Genomic DNA, 26,580 nt, shown 5'->3' with positions numbered 1-26,580 from the left:
TAGGTGAGTCATAAGCTCTTTGTGGTGTAAATGAGCGTTATTGTCTTGGAAAATATTTAATAGGGCCAATTCTGAGGTGGGTTCCAATATCTGTTTATATACGTTGTATATTTTTTGTAGGACTGCTTTCTGAAAGGGTTGGATTTGGGGACATTTCCACCACATGTGGAGGTATGTGCCTGTAGAAGTACAGCCTTTCCAGCATTTTGGTAGGGTTCCTGGGTGTATTAATGCCACTTTCCTCAATGTCAGATGCAATCAATAGATAAGTTTCAAAGTGAGATCTCTTCTTTTGACTGAGATGGATTTAAAGGGAGGTTTGGACCACATTGTAGTCCATTAGGTAGAATTTATTTTGTAACCTATGTCATGTTCCCATTGTTTTTTAATTGTGTCGCGCAAGATTGCAGGGTTGTGAAGCAGTATTCTGTATATTGCAGATACCATCCCCCTACCATGTCCATCTGCCAACAAAAGAAGCCTTTCAAAGGAGGTCAAGAGCCTAGTGGTCGCTGCTTTTACTGTTGGAATATTTAGGAAAGCACATCCTAGTTGATGGCGTGTTAGTCTGGGTACTTGAATGTCCCCTAATTTATCCTGTATTTCCTGTGTTGATATGGATTTATTGTTTATGTAAAAGTCTGCTAAACGGTATAGATCTTTGGTTTGCCATGTTTCTATGTGAAAGGTTTGAGCTGCATGACGGAATAACGGGTGATGAGCCAAAGGGATTAGTGGTGATGGTCTAGGTCTTAAGCATGGATAGTGTGAATCTATTCAGTGTTGAGGTGAGTTTTCTCAGCTCGTGTTGGAGGAATGGGAATGCAGTAGTGGGAGTGTTTTCCAATGTGTGCATCTCCAAGCGTACCCATTGTTTGGTCTCGTCTTCCAAAATGTATTGGATTATGTGGCACACTTGATTAGCAATGTAATGTTGGGAATTCCCCAACCCTCTTCTGGGGGGGGGGGGAGAGGCACAAATATTTGGGGCTTATTCTTGACTTTTTGTTTGGGAAAATGAATGACTGTTTTTTCCTGCCATTTTCAGAATTGGATTGACAGAATCCAGATTGGAAGGGTTTGGAATAAGTAAGTTAATTTTGGGAGAATGATCATTTTGATCATGGCTATTTTATTTGAGGTGACAGGAGGTGACAGCAGCAGCAGTGGCCTGCGAGGCCTCACGACAGCAATGGGAGGTGGCAGCAGTAGCAATGGCGGCCTGCAAGGACTCACAGCAGTGACAGGAGGTGGTAGCAATAGCGGCATTGGCCTGCGAGGCCTCATGGCTGTGACAGGGAGAGGTGGCAGCGTACTGCGAGGCCTTGTGGCAGTGACAAGAAATGGCAGCAGTAACGGCATTGGCCTGCGAGGCCTTGCAGTGGCGACAGGATTTGGAAGCAGAAGCGGCAGTGGCCTGCAAGTCCTCACAGCAGAGGCCTGAGGTGACACGCAGCAGTGGCAGGAGGTGACTGCAGTAGCGGCATCCTGTGAGGCCTTCTGGCAGTGACGGGAGATGGTGGCAATAGTAGCAGGCTGCGAGGCTTCATGGTGACACAAGCAGTGGGATTTCCAAGGCCTCACCATGGTGGGAAGAAGCGGTGGCAGCCTGCAAGTCCTCCTGGTGGTAGTGGGAGATGGTGGCAGAAGCTGGGGCAGCCTGCCTCACCGAGGCCTTGCAGGCTACCTCTTCTTCTGCCACCATCTCCTGCTGCCACCCCGACAAGGCCTTGCAGGCTGCTGCCATTTCTGCCACCTAGCAGGCCTGCTGGCAGTCTGACAGTCTCAGAGGAGACTCTTGAGAGTCCCATGGACTGCAAGAAGATCAAACCTATCCATTCTGAAGGAAATCAGCCCTGAGTGCTCACTGGAAGGACAGATCCTGAAGCTGAGGCTCCAAGACTTTGGCCACCTCATGAGAAGAGAAGACTCCCTGGAAAAGACCCTGATGTTGGGAAAGATGGTGGGCACAAGGAGAAGGGGACGGCAGAGGACGAGATGGTTGGACAGTGTTTTCGAAGCTGCTAACATGACTTTGACCAAATTGCAAGAGGCAGTGGAAGACAGAAGTGCCTGGCGTGCTCTGGTCCATGGGGTCATGAAGAGTCGGACACGACTAAACGACTAAACAACAACAACATGACTCAACACCGTACTTTGGATTGTTCTGAATACCACCATTTGGTAGTCAAGCCCAAAACCAAAAGTCTCATTTGGATTCATCTTGGCTTGCCTGCTGCTGAAAGTGACCATGAGGTGATTGATAATATCACCATTTATCAGTTTTAGACCCTTAGGTAGCAGTTGCCAGGACATTGTCCCATTCGCCTCTGCGTAGTTCCTTCCTTATTTCAGACATTGTGATATATCGATATATTGCAATCTTTAACGCGATATTGAAAACTGGTTATCACCCAGCCCTAGCAGCCGCACTCTGGTTTGCCAGATGGGAAGGCATCAAATAGTTTTGCAGGGCCTCTGCGATTGCTTTGTCTTGCTTCCCCCTGCTCACATTAATGTGAAGAATGGAGATTGGTAGTAGCCATAGAACTGCTGCCTTTTCCCAGCGGTTGTATGTGATGTTATTTTTAGTTTATGGCATTTATATCCCACCTTTCCTCTGAGGTGCTGAAGGTGCTGTGCTTGGTCCCCTTCCCCCTCCTCTCAGGTTTAATAATGGGAGAGAAAGAGATTATTCTGCTGGCATTAACACCCGGTGAGAGGGAGCAAAGATTGATAATGGCTACAGGGCTGATGCATTTTCCCAGCAGTTGGGGGAAAGCCCCTGCTTTAATGCCGGAAGAGAATGAAATTGTGTTGGCAGGTGTGTTAAAGGCAAGAGATGATCCACAAGACCTGCATTTCAAAGGTTAGTGTTGTGGAAAGAGTGAGAAAGAGGAGTTACTTAATTTGCCACTGATTTCCATGTTTGCCACCATGAGTTTATGTATTGCCTTAGCATGTGCAGTTCCTTCATCTATTTAAGCTCGGCTACTGAAGACAATTGGAGCTGCTTGCTGCCTGAAGTTGTGGTTCCATCCCTTCAGATCACCACACCTTGTGCTGTCACTTGTGACGTTATTTTTTGCCAGGGCAGTAGAGTGTGTTGGGCCATCACAAGGCGGCTTAAAAGATTGATTTTACACCTGGTCTCTGATGCATTGTTTGGAGGGATCGTCTATTAACACAAACACAGCCGTCGGTTATATTTGTAGTGTGCAAATTAATCTTCAAGCTCTTCGGGTCCTTTTCAATTCTGCAAATCTATGGGCCTGCTGGCACGAGAGAGCTGAGTTAATCAGGAAGCTGCCTTATATTGACTCAGGCTACTGGTTCATCTAGCTCAGTATTGTCTACCTACACTGACTGGCAGCTACTGCCCAGGCATTCAGGCAGGGAAATCGCCACTGCTTCGAACAGAGACTGGGGACCGAGTCTCAGGCCTTCTTTGTGGAAAGCACTTGCCAAGGAGAATCCCGAGAACTAGTTTGTGGAAGGTGCTGGGATTTGTAGTTGTGCGAGGCCAGCGCCCTTCACAGACTATGGTTCCCAGGATTCTCCATGGCACTTGAAGTGGAATAAGAGTAATTTTAAACTCCCAGCGTGACTGCAACCCAAGAGGGAAGCTGCATTTCAAGATAGGCTTTGTCCCTCCTACCGCCTGTCTTTCCCAGTATTTTGTCAGCAGCAAAAAAACCTCCACATGGCAGTCAGAAGTCCAGCCCAGCTCTTTAAAGGGGGAAGTATCTAAAATAGCTGAAAAGGGGAAGCAGCCCTCTCAGCAGGCAGGGCAAGGGCAAGCCAGCTGATAGGCATGCAGCTCTCCTCTTGGCTCACAGCTCTAGGGTGCTGTGACCCAGTGGCTCTTGCAGGCGGACTCATTCAGCCCTCAAGTCTGCCTCCGTGAAGGAAGGAAGTCGTAGGTGCTAAAAATGGAAACATTTTTTTAGGCCAGCCATTCAGAGAATCTCCCAGCAGTGACGCTTTTAATTGCTTGCAACCAGGCATAAAAAACCCCCCAAAAACCCCTGCCTGTCTTGTTGAATATTCATTGGGCAATAGTTAATTTCTGAAGCTTCTAAATAAGTCAGCAACAAGAGCCTTTTTGCACTTTAATTTGCTGGTTATGTTTTACCGTGTTTCCCCTGGGGCCTGCTGTGGTTAAATCTGTAAATTGGAAAATGGAGAGATCCGAGTTTCTAAGCACTTTGGGGTATCTCATGGGCAAGGTGCAGGGAGCCAAAGGTAGTGCAGATGCCTCTAGTACCTGACGTATCAATTGCATCAAGCACAACTGCTGCATGGTGTGTGTGAAGGTGCCTTGGGATGTAAATTGCAGTGCTGTTCACACAGTAGGTTCCACATGATTCAGCGGACAGGATCTTACCCTGTCACTGCAGGGGTCAGCAAGGTTTATCTTGCCTGGGCTGGATTAGTCCCGCCGAGATCTCTCTGTGGGCCGGATCGTGTGCCCCCCCCCCCGCGATTTTCAGCGTCTGCGCATGCATAGATGCGATTTTCGGTGCTGCAGAAGTGAGTCCCCACGTTGTTCTGCGCTGGTTTAGCACAGCACGCAAGCGGGCAGCTCACTTCGGGGGCGGTTAGTGGGCCGGTCAAACGACCTCCAAGAATGTTTTACACCTTTCAAAAAGTTAAAGTAACAATAGATTAAAAACAAACTAGAACTCACATCAATTTTCTAAACATCTGGGGAGGCTCCTCTAAACAGGAATATTTTTAGCAGGTGCCGAAAGGAGTACAGGGAGTCGTAGTGTGGAGTCGGTGCTGCCACACTAGAATATCGAGTTCTTACAAATATGGAACAGGTATTATGTGTGGGCACATATGGGGTAAGGTGATCTTGTTGGTACACTGGTCCCAAGCTGCTAAGGGCTTTTAGTAGCACCTGCCCCAGGAGCAAATCAGTAACCAGGCGAGATCTCTGAGCACAGGTATTATATGCTGGCAAGGCCTCCTGTCAGCAATCGTGCTGCAGCATTCTGCACTCACTGCAGAAGCCCCACATAGAGCATATTGGGGTAATGCAGCCCAATCGTGCGTTCCAGTGTTAGCATGGGTCGGGTCTGAGGTCTCTTTTTCACAGGTTAAGAGCAAAATAGGGAGAAAGTACAGCCAATGGGTATGAAGGAGGCACAGAACAGGACAGCTGAGGCTGTTCTTGCAGAAGGTCAAATGGTCATTTCCGCCGCCAAATGATGATACATACTCCAGTTTATTGAAGAATGCTGGGACAGGTTGTGATGTCGGCTGCTTTTTAAAACAAAACAAGTTGCAGTCTAAATTCTTACGCCGTGATCCATGCAGACAGAATGCAGAAATTCTTGTTGGCTTCTTGGGACAGTTGCAAAACTTTCTGTGAAAATACTGGTCTTTACCTGTTTCCTTATTTTTTGTTTTCTGCACTTGTATCCCCTGATAACTTCCCCCTCTCCTATGGGCAAAGTTGAAGCATGAAGTCAAGACGACCGAAAGGCATTGAGGAACTGCAAAATGAGGCAATTCCTGCTTTTAAGGGCGAGCATGTCAAACTTTCACTGATGTTTAGGAAGGATCTTGGGGTCTTAGGTGACCACAAGCTTAGCACATGAGTCAGCAGTGTGATGCATCAGCAAAAAAAAAAGCTAATGCAATTCTAAGCTGCATCAATAAAAGTAGTTTCCAGATTAAGAGAAACCACAGTACCACCCTATTCTGCCTTGTTCATACCCCTCTTGGAGTCCTGTGTCCAGTTCTGGGCACCACAATTTACAGAGGATATTGACAAGCTGGGTGATCAAGGGTCTGGAAACCAAGCCTGATGAGGAACAGTGGAAAGAGTTGGGTATGTTTAGCCTGGAGAAGAGGAGACTGAGAGGAGATAAGATAGCCATCTTCAAGTATCTTAAGGGCTGTCACATGGAAGAGGGAGCAGGCTTGCTTTCTCCTCCTCCTCCCGGAGGGTTTACATTCCAAGAAAGGAAGTTCTTCTGACTAAACTCTAGGAAGAGCATTCTGAGGGTAAGAACCATTCAACAGTGGAGGTTAGATGGCCATCTGCCAGGGATTTTTTAGTTGTGATTTCTGCATTGCAGGGGATTGGACTAGATGGAGTCCCTTCAAACGCCACAATTCTATGTTCTCTTGGAACATTTGAATAAGTAGTGGGGAGGACAGAACGAGATTAATGCTCGTTTGATTCCTGCCAGTGCTAGGAAGCCTGCAGCGCCATGAGATTGAGCGTTGGCTGATTTTTAGATTACGGTCTAGACACTTGTGGCGTAGTAAAACCTGGGCCCTTTACTGCATGTGAGATAAGCATCCAAGCACTAATTTTATGTGAAATAATACGCTGTCTCCTACTCAGCGTCAGGAGCACTCTATTCCTTGACTAGAGGGTGAGTTTTCTGTATTTTTGTTTATAGGCAATTAAATTACTTGCCAATTAGACTGAGTCAAAATTTAATTTTGAAATGGCTCAGAGATACGAGGACCAAATGCTCTCTGCTCCCTTTGCAAATTGCTGGGCTGCGTAAAAGCAGCCACAGAAACGAAAGCATCAACCTTGTTGTTGGCTGGAGGCTACCAGGTGCACAGAGCCGGCATTGTAGGTTTTCTGGACTGGCAAATCTGCCCTTGAGAAAAACAACATCCTGTTAGCTTATTTAATAGTGAACTCACCCTTAAAATAGGGACGCGGGTGGTGCTGTGGTCTAAACCACAGAGCCTAGGGCTTGCTGATCAGAAGGTCGGCGGTTCGAATCCCCGCGACGGGGTGAGCTCCTGTTGCTCAGTCCCTGCTCCTCCCCACCTAGCAGTTTGAAAGCACGTCAATATGCAAGTAGATAAATAGGTATCGCTCCAGTGGGAAGGTAAGCGGTTCCGTGCGCTGCTCTGGTTAGCCAGAAGCTGCTTAGTCATGCTGGCCACAGGACCTGGAAGCTGTACGCCGGCTCCCTCAGCCAGTAAAGCGAGATGAGCGCCACAACCCCAGAGTCGTCTGCGACTGGACTTAACAGTCGGGGTCCCTTTACCTCACCCATACGTTATATGGTTATATGATTATATGGACAAAGCTGGGCCATCCATGCTCAAGAAGGGAGGTGTCAACAGACTTTGGTGAGGGGAATCCCAAGGTTTACAGAAATGCAAAATATTTAGGGAGAACCCTTGAGGAGGGGAAGCCCCTCCCCCCGATTAGAACTGTGCATGCTTGGAATACTGATTGTAGGTTAGGAGGGGTAAAACCACAACAGGAAACTTGGATGGGAGGATGGAATGGAGTTCCTTGGTTGGCCCTGGACAGGAACACTCCACACTGCAACATTCTGTTGCAGGCACCATCTTTTTTGAAAAACTAAATATTAGTCTAGTTGTGCCATAAGGAATGTTGATTCTCATGCTCTTTTTTAGTCTTAAATTGTATACTTAAAAATAAGAGCATTGCTAAATTAAAATAAAACAAAAGTTTCAGTTTATTAGACTTTTCCTGACATTTTCTTGTTCCCTGTTTGTGATTTTGATTGGTATTATCTGTTGGGTTTTGAGAGAGAGAGAGAGTGAGTTTATAAATATTTCTGTTCTGCCATACCATGAAATATAAGGGCAGTGTGCAAATTTAAAATGTGAAACACCATTTAAAAAATAAAAATGCAGATTATGATTAAGATGACTGCCTAATCAAAACTAAAAGCATAAACAGCTGCAAAGGCTTGTCTGTTCCCAAGACAAAAGCGAGGATGTCTGCCGAATCTCTGCTGGAATAGTGTTCCAGAGCATGGGATCAATGACACCTAAAATGTTGACAAGTGCTTCTGTTAAAAAAAAGTCTTGGATTTTGTTACAAGAAACCTTGAGTGACTCATACTGAGGAAGAAAGGCACAATAAATATCTGTTAAATAATTTTATTAAATAAATGTTATTTATTATTCAGACTTTAACTTTGCCCTTCCATCGAGTTATATTACTGAGACTTTGCCCTTCAGTGAATTTATCTCAGTAGCTTATGATAAACAGGAATTGTCTACCTTTTCAGGCCCATTTGGATTTTTGAGTGGGTGCCAGGCCTGCCCTCTGGGTGCTGGAGAAGAGTTAATTGAAGCCTTGGAAAGTGCATAGAGCTGGAAGAGGGAAGTGGGAGAGGAGAGGGTCACTGCTCCAACTTCCTCCTTCAGTTCCATGGTTTTTCTCAAAGGAAGAAAGGGTAACCACTCATGCCGAGGGGGCAGTGAAAAAGAGAAGGTTCAGAGACTGTGTGGGCACCAGGGGAAAGACATGAACGTCACCCCCATGTTGGCAAACCGTCCATCAGAAAGCAGATGAGAGTAATATGTGAAAATAAGCTTAAATATAGCAAATCGGTGAAAGCAGCATTAAATACACAAGACAGAAGAAAGCAAGACTTGACATTTAAAAGGAGAGGAAACCCGGGGAAATGGGAAGGAAAGGCCCTCTTCTTGGCATCGGGGAAGACACCTGAGTGGGCGCCCGGTTCACCTCTGCGAGGAGCACATGCCAAATGTACACATTAACAGCATTCCAGATATACTCTAAACCAGGGGTCAGCAAACTTTTTCAGCAGGGGGCCGGTCCACTGTCCCTCAGACCTTGTGGGGGGCAGGACTCTATTGGGGGGATGATGCAAGAGCACCATGAGCCCCGGTGGCTGCTTACCTGTTTCTTGTGAGCAGCAGGAGCTGGCGGTGGTGGTGGGGAGACGATGAGAGGCACATGAAGCTCTGGAGAGGGGCTGCTTAAAATGGCAGCCACTGAAGTGCTGCTGTTGCTGGCACCAACAAAGCCCAGCCCCTTCCTCCTCTAGGCAGGGCAGGGAGAAGCCAAGAGGAGGGAGGGAGGGAAGGAGGAGGTGGCGTCGCCGCCGAGGGAGAGGGAAGGAACATGTGAGCTGGCGATCTAGCAGTGATTTCTGGACTGTCCACGGGTCGGATCCAGAATGCAATTGGGCCTGATCTGGCCCGCAGGCCTTAGTTTGCCTACCCATGCTCTAAACAGAACCACATGCAGATCTCTGTGTGAATGCCACACATCCAAACATGGATATTTTCTTATTAAGACCAGCAAATGACTTAGAGCTTGCTACTGACATCAAGAAATTTCGAACAAAATATCCCAAAAGTCCTGATCTGTGCTTGCAGTTTCTGAAACAGAGCTCACAGGGTTCAAGACAATTTAGCACATAAAAAGTATGTTTGGGATGGGAAGGATTGGACCCTTCCACCGCACCCCACTCTCCTGGATTCCCCTAGCAGTCACACGTTCGCTGCATTTTATTTGAGCTCTTTGTAGGGAAGGTGGGATATAAATTTGTATTTTATTTATTTATTAAATTTATATACCACCCTTCATCCGTTGATCACAAGGTGGTTCACAAGGTAAAAATACAATATAAAAACACAAAATACACACACACACACACATATATGTGTATGTATGTGTGTGTGTGTGTGTGTATATATATATATATATATATATATATATATATACACACACACACACACACACACACACACACGAATATAAAACCAAATCGAAACAAAAAAAACACCCCTCCCACAAGCACATTTAAAACGTGTTAGGATGTTTATCAGCCAAAGACCAGGTTAAACTGTGCAGTAAATGCCATCAATAAAAATGAAAACTAAATGTCAGGATGGGGGCAGTAGCAGTCCCTAGTGGCAAAAGCCTCTTCCTTAGTGGGCAGTCAGGGTCAGGGAGAGTTGGGTTCAAGTCATTGCTCAGCTGACTTTGACCAAGGTCAGCCACTGGCCCCTTAATCTCCATATTGTCCACACTGACAGGCAGCAGTTCTTCAGGGGCTCAGTGTTTCCGTCAGGGTGTCTTCCAGCCCCTCCTGGAGATGCAGCCATGGCTTGAACCCGGGTTCTTCTGCATGCCAAGCAGCGACTCTGCCTAACAGTTCTCCCCACTTGACCCTCCCAAGGAGTTTATGCACCTTTATTATCACGGCCAGAGTTCATTTTCCAAACCTCTGCCTGCTTGGGGTCTTCAGTCACTCCTCCAGGACAATAAAACCCCTCCTTTTAGCTTATCGCATCAACCCCTTTTGCTGCGGCACTGAGGAAATACAATAAGAACAATAATTCCTGCCAAGCCATGCATGTATTTTTTCCTTTGGAATCAAGGAAAGCACACTGGGCTGTTGTTTTTTTGTGCAAAAGCTGCCTTTTCTCTTCCCTTTTAGTGCTCTGTCTTCTTCCTTCCATTCCCCTCTCCCCTATCCTGGCTCCCCCACCACCACTAAAAATAAAATAAAATTGCACATTTGATTCACTCTTAATCCTTAGCAATTGGGCAAGTTTCAACGGATGTTGGATCCTGCTGCAGCTTTGGAAAAAAGAACCAAAGGCTTGCAGGTGAAATTGCCCTTATTCTATTCTCCCCTCCCCACCATATTGAGGAAGAGCATCTTTTTGGACTGGGCCTGGCGGGTGGGAGCCCAGCCTGAGCGAGCTGGCCTCTTGCAACATGGAAGAATGTGTGTGAGAGAATGAGATATGGCAACCACTTTCCAATGTCTGTAGGGCTGAAGGTTGAGCCAGCTTGTATTCTGCTGCTCCGGAGGGCAGGAACCTTCCTTGGAGAGCTTTTAAGCGGTCCTCTGCCAGGGATTCTTTAGCTCTTGTTCCCTGCATTGCAGGGGTAGGGCTGGGTGGCCTTTGGAGGTCCCTTCCAACTCTACCATCCTGGTGTGTGCATGCTTGTGGTGGCGGCGAACGTCTCTTTGAAACCACCCCTGGTGGACGTGGGCAGTTGCCGTGGAGCTGGTCCCTGTGGCGTTTCCGGAGAACTGGCGGGCGGCGTGAGAATCCTGGGTTACCGCAGTTTCAGCTTTTCTGCCGCGGCTGCTGCAGGCAGGCAGGCTCTCTGCTGCTTCCCGCCTGCTCTCCCTTCCCCCACCTTCCCTCCTCCCCGGAGCCGCAAGAGAGGAGAGGATGTGAGTGTGTGTGTGTGTGTGTGTGTCTGAAGCGGAGCCCAAGTGCCCCCCGACAGTTGTCATGTATCCTTGGTTCCTTGCTCCACTTGTTATATAACACAAGATGCTTCTCAGCTTCTGTTCTGGTCTTGTAAGTGCACCTTCCTTTTTCTCCCCTCTTTTGCAAGATCCATCCCTGCTGCTGCTGCTGCTGCTCCTCTTCCCAGCCCACCTCCTTTCCCTCTTTCTTCCTTTAAAAATTCATCTGTAATTCAAGTTGGCCGAGAAGCTGCTGGCTGGGCCCTACGACGCAGCGCTCCTCCTCTTCCACCACCACTGCCACATGGACCCAGTGAATCCCGGGCGCTACCAAATGGGGAGCGATCTGGCAGGGCTGCCGCTGCTCTTTGCTTTGATGGCTGCAGGCTCCGAATCGGCAGAAAGTTGGAGTGGAGGCCGGCTGGCTGGCTGCATGGGGCTCCGAGGCTTGTGCAGAAGGGCAGGCGCAGCCTGGAGGGCGATGGGGAGTGGTGGCAGGTGAGACTTTTCCTTCCCAGCTGGTCCTCCAGCTGGTCATGTCCGCCTTGACAGGTAATTGGAGAGAGCAGCAGCAGCAGCGGAGGGAGGGAGGGAGGGAGTGGGGTTGGGCAGGGCCAGGGCTGGGTCCGAGGGATGGTAGTGGGTAGAGAACACCTGCTTGGCATGCAAAGGGTTCCTACTTTGATCCCTGCTGGCATCTCCCATTCAGACAGGAGTGGGGTACCTACTTCCCACATTCATTGATGGGCAGCCACCCAGGGGCCATATGCTGGGAGCGGTGGGCACAACCAGGGGCAGAGGTGAGTGTCGTGACAGACATTGGTTGGATGTCAGAGTTTGGATGCTTTAGTTGTGCATTTCAGGGGGTTGGACTAGATGGCCCTTTGGAGTCCCTTCCAACTTTATAATTCTATGTAACCTGTACCTTTTTGGACAATAGGCTTGCTTTGCTAGTAGTAATAATAATAATAATTATTATAATATTAAGGTAAAGGTAAAGGTACCCCTGCCCGTACGGGCCAGTCTTGACAGACTCTGGGGTTGTGCGCCCATCTCACTTAAGAGGCCAGGGGCCAGCGCTGTCCGGAGACACTTCCGGGTCACATGGCCAGTGTGACATCGCTGCTCTGGCGAGCCAGAGCTGCACACGGAAACGCCGTTTACCTTCCCGCTGGTAAGCGGTCCCTATTTATCTACTTGCACCCGGAGGTGCTTTCGAACTGCTAGGTTGGCAGGCGCTGGGACCGAGCAGCGGGAGCGCACCCCGCAGCAGGGATTCGAACCGCCGACCTTTCGATCAGCAAGACCTAGGCGCTGAGGCTTTAACCCACAGCGCCACCTGTGTCCCATTATAATATTAATATATAATAATTATTACAATATTAATATAATAATAATTACAATTATAATAATTATAATATTAATATATAATAATTATAATATATAATAATAATAATAATAATAATAATAATAATAATAATAATAATAATAATAATAATTATTACAGTGGCACCTCATGATGAGAACGGGATCCGTTCCGGAGCCCCGTTCGCATCCTTAAGTGAACACAACCTGTGACTGCGTGTCTGCGTGTGTGTGGGTCACGATTCGCTGCTTCCGTGCATGTGCGTGATGTCATTTTGAGTGTCTGCGCATGCGCGAGTGGCGAAACCTGGAAGTAATGCGCTCCGTTACTTCCGGGTCGCCACGGAGCGCAACCCGAAAGCGCTCATCCTGAAGCATATTCAACCCGAGGTATGAGTGTATTATTTATACCCCGCCCACCTGGCTGGGTTTCCCCAGCCATTCTGGGCGGCTTCCAACCGACTATTAAAAACAATACAGTGTCAGACATTAAAAACTTCCCTAAACAGGGCCTCCTTCAGTTGTCTTTAAAAAGTAAAATAGCTGTTTATTGCCTTGACATCTGCACACACGTGCTCCTCCCTCCAGGCAAGTCATAGGCATTCTCAGAGTTCGGGGGCAACTTCCTACTGGGCAACAACACTTGCAGAGATTGTGAAGGAGGGCTGGTCAGGCTTAGGAAGAGTCCTGAGGGCCAGGTGAAGAGGCCCAAAGGGCCACACACAGGCCAGTGGCTCCTAACCTCTGACTTAACATGCTTTGGTAGCAGGTGATCAGAAAGGTCTGTGCATGGAACCCTGGAGAGCTGCTGCCATTCAGAGCAGACTGTACTGGGCTAGATGGACCAAACAGCCTGACCTCAAATAAGGAACTTGTGCCAGCTTCTCATCCAGCTGGAATACTCTTCATTATTTGTACGTTTGCATGTAAGAGGTGCTTGTGGGGGGGGGCAGCCCTTATTTGCCTGGAAGGTATTCTAATCTCCAGTATTAGGGAGCCAGCTGTTGTTCAGGGATGAAAGAGAGGCACTCTGCACATGCTCTCATCTCAGTTATTCTTGTCTTGCTGTTCCAGGAGCAGAGTCTGCTCTTAAGCACTGTATTTCACAGGCAGCATTTATTATTTCCCCCTTTTACATTTTACCTTCCTCCAAGGAGCCCAATTGCACTCGTTTCCCCTCCTCTCAACAAGCCTGTAAGGTAGGCCTGAGGGTTAGTACTGTCGCAAGGTTGCCCAATGAGCTTTGTGGCCAAGTGGGAATTTGGGCCAAGGTCTCCAGGTACTGTCTGCCGTGCCACATGGAAAGAAGCTCTCCAGATGCTCCTTCCAAAACAACGTGCCCAGATTTGCTCCTTAAAGTGAAGAGGATGCAATGCAGAATTGAGTGATTGCGTTCTTAGGAAGATTCTGGACACTTTATTGCCCATTCTTTCCAAATTGTTTGCAGGGGAGTTAGATTCCGTTACATCAAAACAAGGGTTATCCCACACTTTCCAGTGCGTCTCCCTGTAAATTTCCTTTATTGCAAAAAGTCTGACAGGGCAGGGGAAGCACGTCTGTTGCACAAGGGCCTCAGCACCAAGTTGAACTGCACAACTTGTTGTGCCAGCACAGGATGGAACCCCTCTCCCCAATTGCGGCTGCCTCCATCCTTGCTCCCAAGACCATGAGTCATTCTTGCATTTACCTCCCCCCACCTGGGCACCCCCCCTCTCTTATCAGGATTTCTCCACTTGGCATAGCAGGGGAGAATCAGAAAGGAGTTGAAGGATCAAGTCTGAACCAGATGCCCTTCCTCAAAGGCAGAGAGAGTTTGCCAGCACAGATTATGCCCATGTCTCTCTCCCACTGTCCTTAGCTTTATGAATTTTTGTACTCTTTATGTGTTAGATAAATTTCCTTTTATTTATATAAACCTGTTACAACCCAGGACTTTTAAAATTTGGCTCCTAAGATTTCCAGCCAGAGCACACTCCCACAGTCTGCTTTTGCAACAACATGGGGGGGAAGTGTCGGTCTTGCTCAGGGGTCAGCAACATTTTTCAGCCATGGGCTGGTCCACTGTCCCTCAGACCATGTGGTGGGCCGGACTATATTTTGAAGAGAGAAAAAAATTAACGAGTTCCTATGCCCCCGAAATAACCAATAAATAATGCCCCTGAAATAACCAATAAATAAAAGCACACGTTCTACTCATGTAAAAACACCAGGCAGGCCCCACAAATAACCCAGAGATGCATTTTAAATAAAAGCACACATTCTACTTATGTAAAAACATGCTGATTCCCGGACCATCCGCAGGCCAGATTTAGAAGGCAATTGGGCCGCATCCGGCCCCTGGGCCTCAGGTTGCCTACCCCTGATTTAAAATGCTTTCAAAAGCTGGCCGGCCTCCCTGAGTCACACAAGTCCTGCTCCTGTTTTGGTAAGATGCTCTGTTGGTCTACGGCTCAGTGGTGGAGCAGCTGCGTGGCATGCAGAAGGCCCCAGGCCCGATCCGCAGTGGCAACTCCAGGGGGAGCTGGGGGAGCCCCTTGCCTGAAATCCTGGAGAGCCATTGCAGCCGGTCAGTGGGGAGAACTGTGGCGTGATGTGGGCCAGTGGTTTGACTAGCGAGAATCCTACTTTTCTTGGCCACCAGTCTGGTGCCTGCTGGGCGCTTGGAACAGCAACTCCCATCCGCCCCCACCAGCCCGGCCGTTTGGGGCTGGAGCTGAGAGTTGTCATCGCTGGAGGATAGCAGGATTGCAAAGGCTGGAGTGGTTTATCAGGACCCGGGTTGAAATCCTCTCTCACCAGCTGCAAGTCTTGTTTGTCCTGAGTCTCCCAACTTCATGAGATGGTCCAGAGTTAGAGTACTTGGAGACAGCGAGGAAACTGTGTTCATTTTGTGGCTACAGGGCCTGGTTTTTGTCTTGTGGGGAGGGAGGGAGGCTGTGTTTCGGAACAAGAATGCTATACTGGTATGTAAGGGGGGGTTCCCTGGTCTGAGATGGCGCAGTTCAGACATGTCCCTCATTCCGGCCACCCTCTGCTGTGCTGTTCCTGGGCTTTGGGGCTCCATCTGCTGCCCTCTCTGCTCAGAGAATCTTGGACTGTCTTGCAGGGCCTAAAAATAGATCTGGCAAAGGAAGGAAGAGCAGTTATGAAAAGTGGAAGAGAAAATTTTAAAAAAGCGAACTCCTAGAGGCTGGGGCAGGGTTGGGGGGCCTTTTCCACCACGAGGGCCCTAACCCCTTCCTGGTTGGAGGGGGGCCAGTGGGACGCGGGTCAAAGCGAGGGCAGAGCAAATGTGAATAGAACAAGGGAGGTAAATTGGAGCCCCCCTGTTTTCTATTATTGTGTATCTTGTGATTGTAAGGGGTTTTTAAAAAACAGTTTTTCATGTTGCATTTTAAATTTGTGTAACCTCGTCCTGGACTTTAGGGCCAGGGCCGTAAATAATAAAAATAGCATAATAAGAATCCCCCCTCACTTTTCTACAGTAGGCTACAATAGGGGGCTTTTTAAAGCACCACACTAGATTCCTGATTAACACTTTTAGTTGTATCTTTATATATTTTTAAAAGACTGTTGCCCTACATGTCTTTAAATGACTTGTTACTGTTTTACATGTTTTTTTAGATGTTAAAAATTGGTTTAAAATGTGTCTTTATCTTATTTTTAATTGCATTGCTTTGTCACATTTGTTTGCTGCCCTGGGCTCCCTGGGAGGAAGAATGGAATATAAATTTATAAACAAGCACTCTGTGGCCCAGATATTTTTTTTAAGGGCCAGGCCACCTCCATAAGGAAAAGGCCATAGCTCAGCAGTGGAGCATCTGCTTTGCATACAGAAGGTCCCAGGTTCAGTCCCTGGCTCCTCCTGGAAGGGTTGAAAGAGACCCTCATCTGAAATCTGGAGAGCTGCTGCCAGTCAGTGTAGACAACACTGGCATGGATGGCCCATTGGTCCAGCGTGTTATCAGACATTCTCCTGCCTTCATTCACGGGCTCTTCCCAGCAGCGCTGGTCAGGTGCCCCCCTTGCACAGCTCCCATCCTCTCAGCCTCCCACTCCAGGCTCTGCCCGATGCCCAGGCAGAAAACGTAAGGCTTCCCTGGGAGCCAGATGTGAAATAATCACATTCGCTTGGAAGAGTTTATCCTAATCCCTAGCAGACGGAGAGTTTTCGTTCGCTAAGGCAGGAGGATTATTCTCACCCCCCTCTCTGCGCTGCCCCCAAACCTGCAGTGCACTTCGGGGCGGGGGGGTGAACCAAACTACAACAATTTCATGAGTCTGCATGGTTCTCTATTTTGGAGAGCAGCTGTCAAGGGTTGGGCCCTCAGGCCTGGACTGCAGGATCTGACTCTGCCCGGTGTTAACCTCATCTCTACTGGGGTATTGACCTCTGCTTGAAATAGCATATGGTGGTGGACTCTCCTTCACTGGAGGTTTCTAAGCAGAGGTCAGGTGGCCTCCTGCCAATGATTCTTGGAGTTATTATTATTATTACTACTACTACTACTATTTGTGCCAATCTGTCAACAGGGTGTACAAAACAACCAGAATGTCATGCGTTATAAGTGTCCCCAAACAGGGCTGCCCTCAGATGTCTTCTAAAAGTTGTATAGTTATTTATCTCCTTGACATGTGAAGGGAAGGCGTTCCACAGGGAAGGTGCCACTGCTGAAAAAGCCCTCTGCCTGGTTCCCTGTAACTTGGCTTCTCGCAGGGAGGGAACCGCCAGAAGGCCCTCGGAGCTGGATCTCAGTGTCCGGGCTGAACGATGGGGGTGGAGACGCTCCTTCAGGTATCCTGGGCCGAGGCCGTTTAGGACTTTAAAGGTCAGCACCCACACTTTGAATTGTGCTCGGAAACATACTGGGAGCCAATGAAGATCTTTCAGGACCGGTGTTATACTGTATGGTCTCGGCGGCCACCCCCAGTCACCAGTCTAGCTGCCACATTCTGGATTAATTGCAGTTTCCGGGTCACCTTCAAAGGTAGCCCCGCATAGAGCGTGTTGCAGTAGTCCAAGCGGGAGATAACCAGAGCATGCACCACTCTGGCGAGACAGTCCGTGGGCAGGTAGGGTCTCAGCCTGCGTACCAGATGGAGATGGTAGACAGTTGCCCTGGACACAGAATTGAGCTGTGCCTCCATGGACAACTGTGAGTCCAAAATGATTCCCAGGCTGCGCACCTGGTCCTTCAAGGGTACAATTAATTACCCCATTCAGATCTAGAGAGTCCCCCCACCCTGCCTGCCCAAATAGTACTTTTGTCTTGTCAGGATTCAACTTCAATCTGTTGACTGCCATCCACCCCGCAACAGCCTCTAGACACCCACACAGGACCATCACTGCCTTCACTGGTTCTGATTTAAATGAGAGGTGGAACTGCATATTGATGAACACCCAGCCCAAACCCCCTGATGATCTCTCCCAGTGGCTTCATATGGATGTTGAAAAGCATAGGGGAGAGGACAGATTCCTGAGTCACCCCACAAGTCAGCGCCCAGGGGTCCAAACACCCCACACTACTTTCTGGACTTGACCCAGAAAAAAGGAGTGGAACCACTGCATAACAGTGTCCCCAACTCCCAGCCCTCCTAGAGGGCCCAGAAAGATACCATGGTTGATGGTATCAAAAGCCACTGATAGACCCAGCAGAACCACGAAGCAGCTGCCCACTGCAGAGTCAGGCCGTTGTTCCACCTCATTCAGTGTTGTCTTCTCTATATCAAGTGGCTGCAGTTTCCCAGCATTTTAAATACTGGCCTCAACAGCATCATGGATTCAAAGTGCTAGGATACCACTCTTAAACAGTTACCACTTTCCCCCAAAGAATTCTGGGAGCTGTGGTTTGTTATTGGCACTGAGAGTTTGTTAGGAGGCTCCTATTCACCTCCCAGAGCTGCAATTCCCAGAATTCCCTGGGAGGAGGAACTGATTGTTAAACCACTCTGGGAATTGTAGCTATTTGTGGGTAATAGGGGCCATAATGAACTATAGCTCCCAGAATTCTTTGGGGGAAGCCAGGGTTGCTTAAAGTGCCCTGTCTAGAGTTGCTGGGGATCAAACCTGGGACCTTCTGCATGCCAAACATATGTTCTAACCACTGTGCTATTCTATGCCTTCTCTGTGTGCCAGCAAAGAAGCAATGCTTTCAGGTCTACAGCCATGATGCAGCCAGTGTTCAAAATTCAGATATATAAGCTAGGCTCTAAATCAAGATTGCAGTCGCCAAAATGGAATGTCTAGTTGCCATTTTTGGGTAAGACGGCTCTAAAGTCTTATTTTTCAAATGATGGACTGACTGTGATTGATTCTCAGTTAAACTTCTGGCCAGTTCAGATGACAATCTTGAGTTAGCTTTGAGAACTTAAAGAAAAGTCACTTGATCCAAGGACAGACCACATATATATTGGGCTTTTCTGAACTCTTTCTTGATGGTGTCTGCTCCTTCTCAGGCTGCACAGGGAAAGCAATTTGGTTCCAGAAATTCATTCCAATTGTGTAGATAAAATATAACTGATAGAATTCTACAATAAGGGCAATTAGTGTGCGAAAACAGTCCAGATACTATGATCTCCAGAGGGTGAAGATGTCAGGCTCCATCCTGGCACCCATCTATCTTCAGCTGGTCACAAATGATTGAAAACCAGGAGCAAAATGCGCTTGGTGCCTGGCTAATTTCAAACACTGGTTGCAGCCTGTCTCCCATTCCCCTTTAACCATGGTTTGGTGCATGTCGCACTAGCTGGTTAAGAGTGTCCTTAAACCTGGGTTCGGAAACCAGTTTCAGTCCCACAGCCTGGGGGCCACATTGTGCAAGGGACAAAGAACCTGGGCTTCCAGAGGGCAAGCAGGAATTTGAATGGGGTGAGGGTAAAAAAAATATTTTTTTAAAAAAAAATGGTGTTGAATTTGTGAAACTGAACTGCATTTCTTAAACAAATCAACCACTGGACAAAGAAGAAGAAGACAAGCCTGACAAGCCCGGGATTAATTCCGAACAAACGGTGCTTTCTGAGCTGCCGTCACTCCCGGGCGGCTACCATGGGGACGCTTTTGCATTTCCTGGTATAGGAGTTCAGGCTGGCAACCGCATTCAAAAATTGTGTTGTGGAAGCATGCTCTTCCCTTTCGCTGGGGTCACAGCTGCACCTTGTGTTGAAAGCACACTGAAAACACACAGGATCCTGGGAGGGTTTGTTTGCCTCAATGGAGCTGCAATTCCCAGCACCCTTAGCAAACTGTAGCTCTCAGAATTCTTTGGGGGGAAGCTGGGTGCTCTGTGCCTTATATGTACAGTTGAGGGTGCTGGGTATTGTAGTTCCCAGGAATATTTTTGAATGGGTGTGGGTGTGCTTTGAATGAATGGGGTGTGCAAGCCTTCAAGCCTCTCCCTTGGTTGCCAGCAAGCCTTTGGGGGCTTGTAATGAAATCTTGCAGGGGACGCGGGTGGCGCTGTGGTCTAAAACACAGAGCCTAGGACTTGCCGATCAGAAGGTCGGCGGTTCAAATCTCTGCGAAGGGGTGAGCTCCCGGTGTTCAGTCCCAGCTCCTGCCCACCTAGCAGTTCGAAAGCACGTCAAAGTGCAAGTAGATAAATAGGTACCACTTTGGTGGGAAGGTAAATGGCGTTTCCGTGTGCTGCCAGAAGCGGCTTAGTCATGCTGGCCACATGACCCGGAAGCTGTCTGTGGACAAACGCCAGCTCCCTTGGCCAGTAAAGCGAGATGAGTGTGCAACCCCAGAGTCGTCCATGACTGGACCTAACGGTCAGGGGTACCTTTAACTTTAGCTTTACCTTTAATGAAATCCTGCAGTGAGAGCTTTCTGTAGGTCTTCTGCTCCAGCATGAATCCATCTCTTTCCCCAGAGCCAAAGGCGGAGAGTCTGGACTTTGGCTGTTGACCTGGACACCTAGTCTAGGAACCTGCTTGGCTGCGATCATGTTGCCAAACATGATCTTGTTTTTAATTTTTAAAATCAAAACACAGATCCTTGGGGGTCTGAGCTCTGCTCCCTCCCCCATCCTTTTTTCTGGCCAGCTCACCTGCTCTTCACCGCAGAGTGCAGAACCAGGTGACTTACTAACGTGAATATTCTTGCAAATGTAAAAGGAAGCCCGGCTGGGTCAGGCCACCAAGCTCCACTTTCTCTTTCTCAGAGGAGCCAATGAGATGCCTATGAGGAGCAGGTCCTGAAGGTGGCATTCCTCCCTCACTGCTTGGCAGTTGCTGTTCAGAGGTAAATGCCTCTGAACACGGAGGTTTAATTTAGCTGTGTCGTTGATAGACCTGCCTTCCATGCATTTGCCCAGTTCCCTTTTAAAAACCTATTGAGCGTTATACTATATTTTTTATCAGCATCAAGCCGACTCTCTCAGGTGGTGTAGTGGGTAGAGGGTCAGATTAAGACCTGAGAGAGACCAGAGTTCAAATCCCTTCTCAGCCACGAAGCTGGGTGACCTTTGGCCAGTCACTGGCACCTTCATTATATACCTTTGGGTGCCAGGCAAAAAAGTTCCTCCTTAACCAGGTTGACTGACATTCAGTGCCCTTTTAAATCGTGTTGGGGTGAGTTATTGAGTTGTTCTTGTTTTTATTTTGATTGTGTATTCTGTGTTTTTATATTGTGATTTTATTCTGGAACCGCCCTGAGACCTGTAGGTATAGGGCAGTATACAAATTTAGTAAATAGTAATAATAATAATGTGGGACGTGGGTGGCGCTGTGGGTTAAACTACAGAGCCTAGGACTTGCTGATCAGAAGGTCGGTGGTTCGAATCCCCGCGAGGGGGTGAGCTCCCTTTGCTCGGTCCCTGCTCCTGCCAACCTAGCAGTTCGAAAGCACGTCAAAGTGCAAGTAGATAAATAGGTACCTCTCCGGCGGGTATGTAAACGGCGTTTCCGTGCGCTGCTCTGGTTCACCAGAAGGGGCTTAGTCATGCTGGCCACATGACCCAGAAGCTGTACGCCGGCTCCCTCAGCCAATAAAGCGAGATGAGCGCCGCAACCCCAGAGTCGGTCACGACTGGACCTAATGGTCAGGGGTCCCTTTACCTTTAATAATAATAATAATTTATTAACTGTACCTGTTTAAAAAGCCTATGCTTGTATTAAATTGTGCATGCTTTTATATTTGTGGTGCAAAAGCATGCACAATTTAAACAGGTATGGTTAACAAATGGTGAAGAGGATTATTTATGGTTTAACCCCTCTGGGAATTGTAGTTCTGTGCAGGGGAAGAAGGGGGTCTCCCAACAGCACCCAGGACCCTTAACAAACCAGAACCAGGATTCTTTGAGAGGGCGAAGCCATGCCTGTTTGGTGTCGTACCACTTTAAATATATGGTTTCTCTCTTGCTTTTTGTTCTGCTGGCCCGGTGATTCTACCTTATCTCTGTTCCTCTTTCCCTGCTATTTTTAGCCCCTTGAACCAAAAAGAAGCCAACAGGAGCTGTTTGCTCTGTGCTGCTGTAAGTGAATAAACACTTCTCATTTCTACCTGGGCAACTCTCTCATCTTCTTTCTCTGAGTCCCCAGAAGACACAGACAGTTTGGGGGCTTACATGGTGGGCAGAAGGTGAAGATGCCGTTTGGAGGAGGGCAAAGGGCACCCTTCCCTTATTCCTAAAAAGCATCTCGCGTGGGGCAAGGCGAAATGTCCCAAAGGGGCACGAGATAAGACTCTCTTACCCTCAAGAAAGTGCGCCAAGGATTGCTGCCATGTGAGCCGGCTGACTCGCGCAACAGCACAGAAGCACAAGATGTGCAGCATTTGTTGCAGCGCTGCACGGTTGCCATCCTGGCATCCAGAGATCTCTATGTGGTTGCAATTGGACCCGCGCCTGGCAAAACGCCTGCGGAGTTTCAAGCTTCCAGCTCTGATTCTATGATTCTGGGGTAAAAGTCAAGGGGTTCCTCCATGCACCTGCAATTTGTCTCTCTGCCCTCCATTTGGGCAAGCAAGAGGCATTATCAAGGACCTTCTAAAGAGGGCGCAGAACATGGTTGTTGGGGCGTGTGGTCTGGAGACTGAGGGGGTGACCTAGGAAGAACCCCAAGTGCTGTGCAGAGAGGCTCAGAGAGCTGCATTCTGCCCTTGGGCCTGAGGTTCCCCAAGCCCGCTCTCTTGGCAATGAGAGCTAACAACACAGACATCCTCCTGCCTCCTCATTCCAGAGGACTTGGGGAGGGGTTGTTGAGATAGATGGGGGGGTTTTGAGGGAGAATGGAAAGTTAAAACTGTTGCTTTTGACTGAGCACCCCTTTTCCAAAGCACAGAGCGGATCTGGGCTCTGTGTTCACCCTACAGTTCAATCTGCATCATACCCCTTTGAACAGTCGTGGCTTCTTCACCCAGGGAATCCTGGAAACAGTAGTCTGAAAAGGGTGCTGTGAGTTGCTAGGAGACCCCTCTGGCTCACCCAGAGCTACAATTCCCAGAGTTCTCTGGGGAGAGGGATTGATGGTTGAACCCCTCTGAGAAGTTTCTTTGTGAGCGGAGGTCTCCTAACAATTCTCAGCACCCCAGGCAAACCCTGGATTCTTTGGCGGAAGCCAAAGTGGTTTTAAATGGGCAGGGTGGAGTTCAGCGTGCCACTAAGCAGGGATGGGGGCAAAAATGAGGCCCTCCTTATGCTTTGCACCTTATCCTTTTCCATAGGTTCTCCTACCCCCTTAGAGCAAGTTTAGGGGCTGTGGAAGGGAGGAGAGAGTGGGCACATGCCCTTGTGTGAAAGGACCTCATTCCACGCATGCAGCAGCCTAGCTGCATCCCACCCAAAGTGTGGATGAGGCCTCAGTGTGAAGAGATCCATCAAACAGGTTTTTTTCTTGGCCAGTAATAGTACCACTCTATTCCGCCTTGGTCAGACCACACCTGGAACGCTGTGTCCAGTTCTGGGCGCCACAATTTAAGGAGGATGTTGACAAGCTGGAACGTGTGCAGACGAGGGCAACAGAGATGATCAGGAGAGCGGAAACCAAGGATTATGAGGAACAGTTGAGGGAGCTGAGTATGTTAACCCTGGAGAAGAGGAGGCTGAGAGTAGATAACAATAGCCATCTTCAGATGTCTCAAGGACTATCCCATGGAAGATGGAGCAAGTTTGTTTTCTGCTGCTGCTGACTAAACATCAGGAAGAACTTTCTGATAAAGCTGATTGGCAGCAGAACAGCTGAGGTTGTGGGCTCTCCTTCCTTGGAGGTTTTTAAGCAGAGGTTGGATGGCCCTCTGTCGTGGATGCTTTAGTTGAGATTCCTGCAACCCTTGGGATCCCTTCAAACTCCATGATTCTGTGACTGCCCCTGGAGCAAGTGCTTCTCTCCTGCACAAATCTTGAGCACCGGCCAGTGCTCAGCCCGTCTTCTTCCCTCATCACCTACCTACGCCTTTCTCCATCTCAGAAGGAGATGGAGGGGAGTGAGAAGGTCCCTTGTCTGATGGACGCCTCTTGCCAGTGATCTCATCCTTCCGCATGGCTCAAGGCGGTTCAGACAAAGTGGGGTTTGTTCCGAGGAGCCTGTAAGCCAGCTGGTGGGTCTGTCAAGCCCGGCTGGCCTGCCTCTGAGGCTGAGCTTTAAGGGCCTCCCAGTTAATCATGTCTGTTTCTTACCTTTGTGGACCGAATCCTATTACTATTAGCATGTTCAGTCTCCAAGCCTAGGTCCTTGCATTGCTTACAAAGTGTGTGCGTGGGGGAAATTGGGTTTTTTGCAGAAATAAAGAAGAATATTTAAGAGGGAATATTCCCCCCCCCACCAAAAAATTATAAAGCAGCCCAGTGAGTTTTCTCAGCTAGCATGGAATGGTGCCAGATGGTTTTTTTTGGTAGTGAAGGGCAGGAAAGTATGGAAGAGGGGGGATATTCAGGGAAAGGGTGTGGTCTGCTTGCATCCCAAACAGGAACACCCCACACGACATTTTGTTTCAGGCACCACTTGTTGTATGTATAGATGTTAAGTGAGGATTTCCCACTGAGCATGTGCAACCTGGACATCAGCAATAGACGGAACGGTTGAGTGGAGTTTGTGACTTTTGGTGACCGCTAACCTTGATTGTTATGTTCCACCTCCACTGTCGGAGGCGGTAAATGCTTCTGGATATGAGCTGCTGGGTATCACAAAGGGACAGAGTGCTGTTGCTCTCAGGCCCTGTATGTGGGCTTCCAATAGATGCTTCTGGTTGGCCACTGTGAGAACAGGAGGCTGGACTGGACTGGATGGGCCACTGGCCGGATCCAGCAGTTGCTTTACATTAGCATGACACTGGCCAGGTCTATAGAAACCAGCATAAAAATAAGGTTAATAGCAGTTTAGGCTTCTTCCTGCTGGCAGGCGGTGTGGCTTGGTGGTCCATGAGGTCCCTCTTAATCCTCTGCCAGCCGGCATTGGTGCCTACTTGTGAAGCCCAGTCTGGCAGGTGGCAAACATAAAGGCAACCTGGTCTACACAGTGGTTGCCCCGGAGTCCTAGCCGCTGATGTAGTTCAGCTGCTGAGAAGCTCCCTCTGGAGGTCTTGCGGTCTGCCTTGTCCTACTGAGGGCTGCTGCTCCTTCCTTGCAGGCATCTTTGCCAGCCTGCCTCTGGGCACCGTCTTCAGACCTTGGGCAAGTGTACCGCCACACAGCTGTCCAAACAGATGCATTGGAGCACTGGCTGCTATGAATAACAGCTGCTGGTCTCGAGGGGGGCTTCCCTTGGAGAGTGGAACAGTGCGATCCTAAATATAGCAGGCGCTGCAACAAACAGGTGTGTGGCCCAGGGAGGGGGAAGAGATTTCTCACATGCAGCTGTAGAGCAGGAGAGGCAAGGCAAGCTGACTTCTAGATCTGGCAGGACAAAAGAGGGTTGAGCACCATAACTTTATCAAACCACCAAGGGCCTGCAAGGCAGGGAGCAGGTCTTCCAGGACTCACAGCCAAGATGAGATGACTCTTGCGGTCTCTTTCAACTCTACAGTTCTGTGATTTGGTGACTTGTCACCTTTTGGGGGGTGGCAAATGAAAGGGGCTACCGTTTTAGTTGATTTAAAATCTAACTGGTTAACTGAGTAAGCACCTCAGGCTTAGGCAAAACGCAGTGCAGGAAATATACAGGGCTTAGAGGAAAACAAGAATGTGTTTGTGAGTGTCTTGAGCATCTTATTCGGACTGTTTTCTAGGTCCCATCAGCTGCAGCCAGCATGGCCAATGGTCAGAGCTGAGGGAAGTTGTGATCATTATTTGCAATTGCATCTTAAAGCAAAGGGTTTGTCCCTGAAAATGCTCACCTGCGAGGAATGTGCGATGGATTTGTAGGAGCTCCTGCTGCAGGTGCGCAGTGAGGGTTCTCATCACCTGGGGAAATACTGTATTTTTCGCCCTATAGGACGCACTTTCCCCCCTCCTAAAATGAAGGGAAAATGTGTGTGTCCTATGGGGTGAATGCAGGCTTTCGCTGAAGCCTGGAGAGCGAGAGGAGTCGGTGCGCACTGACCCCTCTCGCTCTCCAGGCTTTGGGCAGCTCTCCGCAATCCTGGGGAGCCCGGCGCGACTTCCTGCCGGGCTCCTCAGGCTTGCGGATAGCAGCCTGTTCTGGGGGCTGGGGTCGGGGGAAAAATATTTTTTTTCTTTATTCCCCCCCCAAAAAAACTAGGTGCGCCCTATAGGGGCGAAAAATACGGTACTTTGCAATGGAAGCCCACCAGGTTCTGAATTTTACTAATAGATATGATGAGCGCATTTTTATTTTGACAAATGTTATGGACTTCATATTTGAGCTGTCTCCTTCAAGGTATCGGGAGGTTTTCAATGCTTGGTGTACAGTTGTGCTTTTATACTATGTTGGAAGCAGCTTAGAGTGACTGGGGCATAAACAGCCCTTTTTTGCCGCCAGACAGGGTATGTTTTCCTGTGTTTTTAATAGCATGCTGCGGTCATGGTGCTTTACAAGCATGGAGCACATCCTCTCGAAGGAAAGAGGACGATACACCTTTTAGAAAAGAATAGAGCTATTCCAAAGCTTTCACTTGAAACTCTTTTGCTGATTTCAGCTGGAAGGTGGAAATTACCGTATTTTTTGCTCTATAAGACTCACTTTTTCCCTCCTAAAAAGTAAGGGGAAATGTGTGTGCGTCTTATGGAGCGAATGCAGGCTACGCAGCTATCCCAGAAGCCAGAACAGCAAGAGGGATTGCTGCTTTCACTGCATAGCGATCCCTTTTGCTGTTCTGGCTTCAGAGATT

The 26,580-nt window shown here is 48.5% G+C and overlaps 1 protein-coding gene across 10 annotated transcripts in view; it reads left to right on the top strand.

Moving 5' to 3' along the window:
* CSK (C-terminal Src kinase) overlaps positions 1 to 26,580 on the top strand; it is a 70,226-nt gene that overhangs the window by 15,074 nt on the left and 28,572 nt on the right. For 2 of the 10 annotated variants that reach the window (XM_081925674.1, XM_081925671.1), the window contains exon 2: positions 121 to 171. The exons of 4 other annotated variants lie outside the window; for them this stretch is intronic. In XM_081925674.1, coding sequence (XP_081781800.1) covers positions 121 to 171 — 51 coding nt within the window. 4 more of the 10 variants (XM_081925679.1, XM_081925678.1, XM_081925675.1 and 1 more) reach the window with 3 other exon arrangements.

The sequence above is a fragment of the Podarcis melisellensis genome, assembly GCF_964234715.1.
Source record: "Podarcis melisellensis genome assembly, chromosome: 9".
In the NCBI taxonomy this organism is placed as follows: Eukaryota; Metazoa; Chordata; class Lepidosauria; order Squamata; family Lacertidae; genus Podarcis; species Podarcis melisellensis.
The sequence above is the reverse complement of the archived record's forward strand: the minus strand, read 5'-3'. Positions and strand labels throughout refer to the sequence as shown.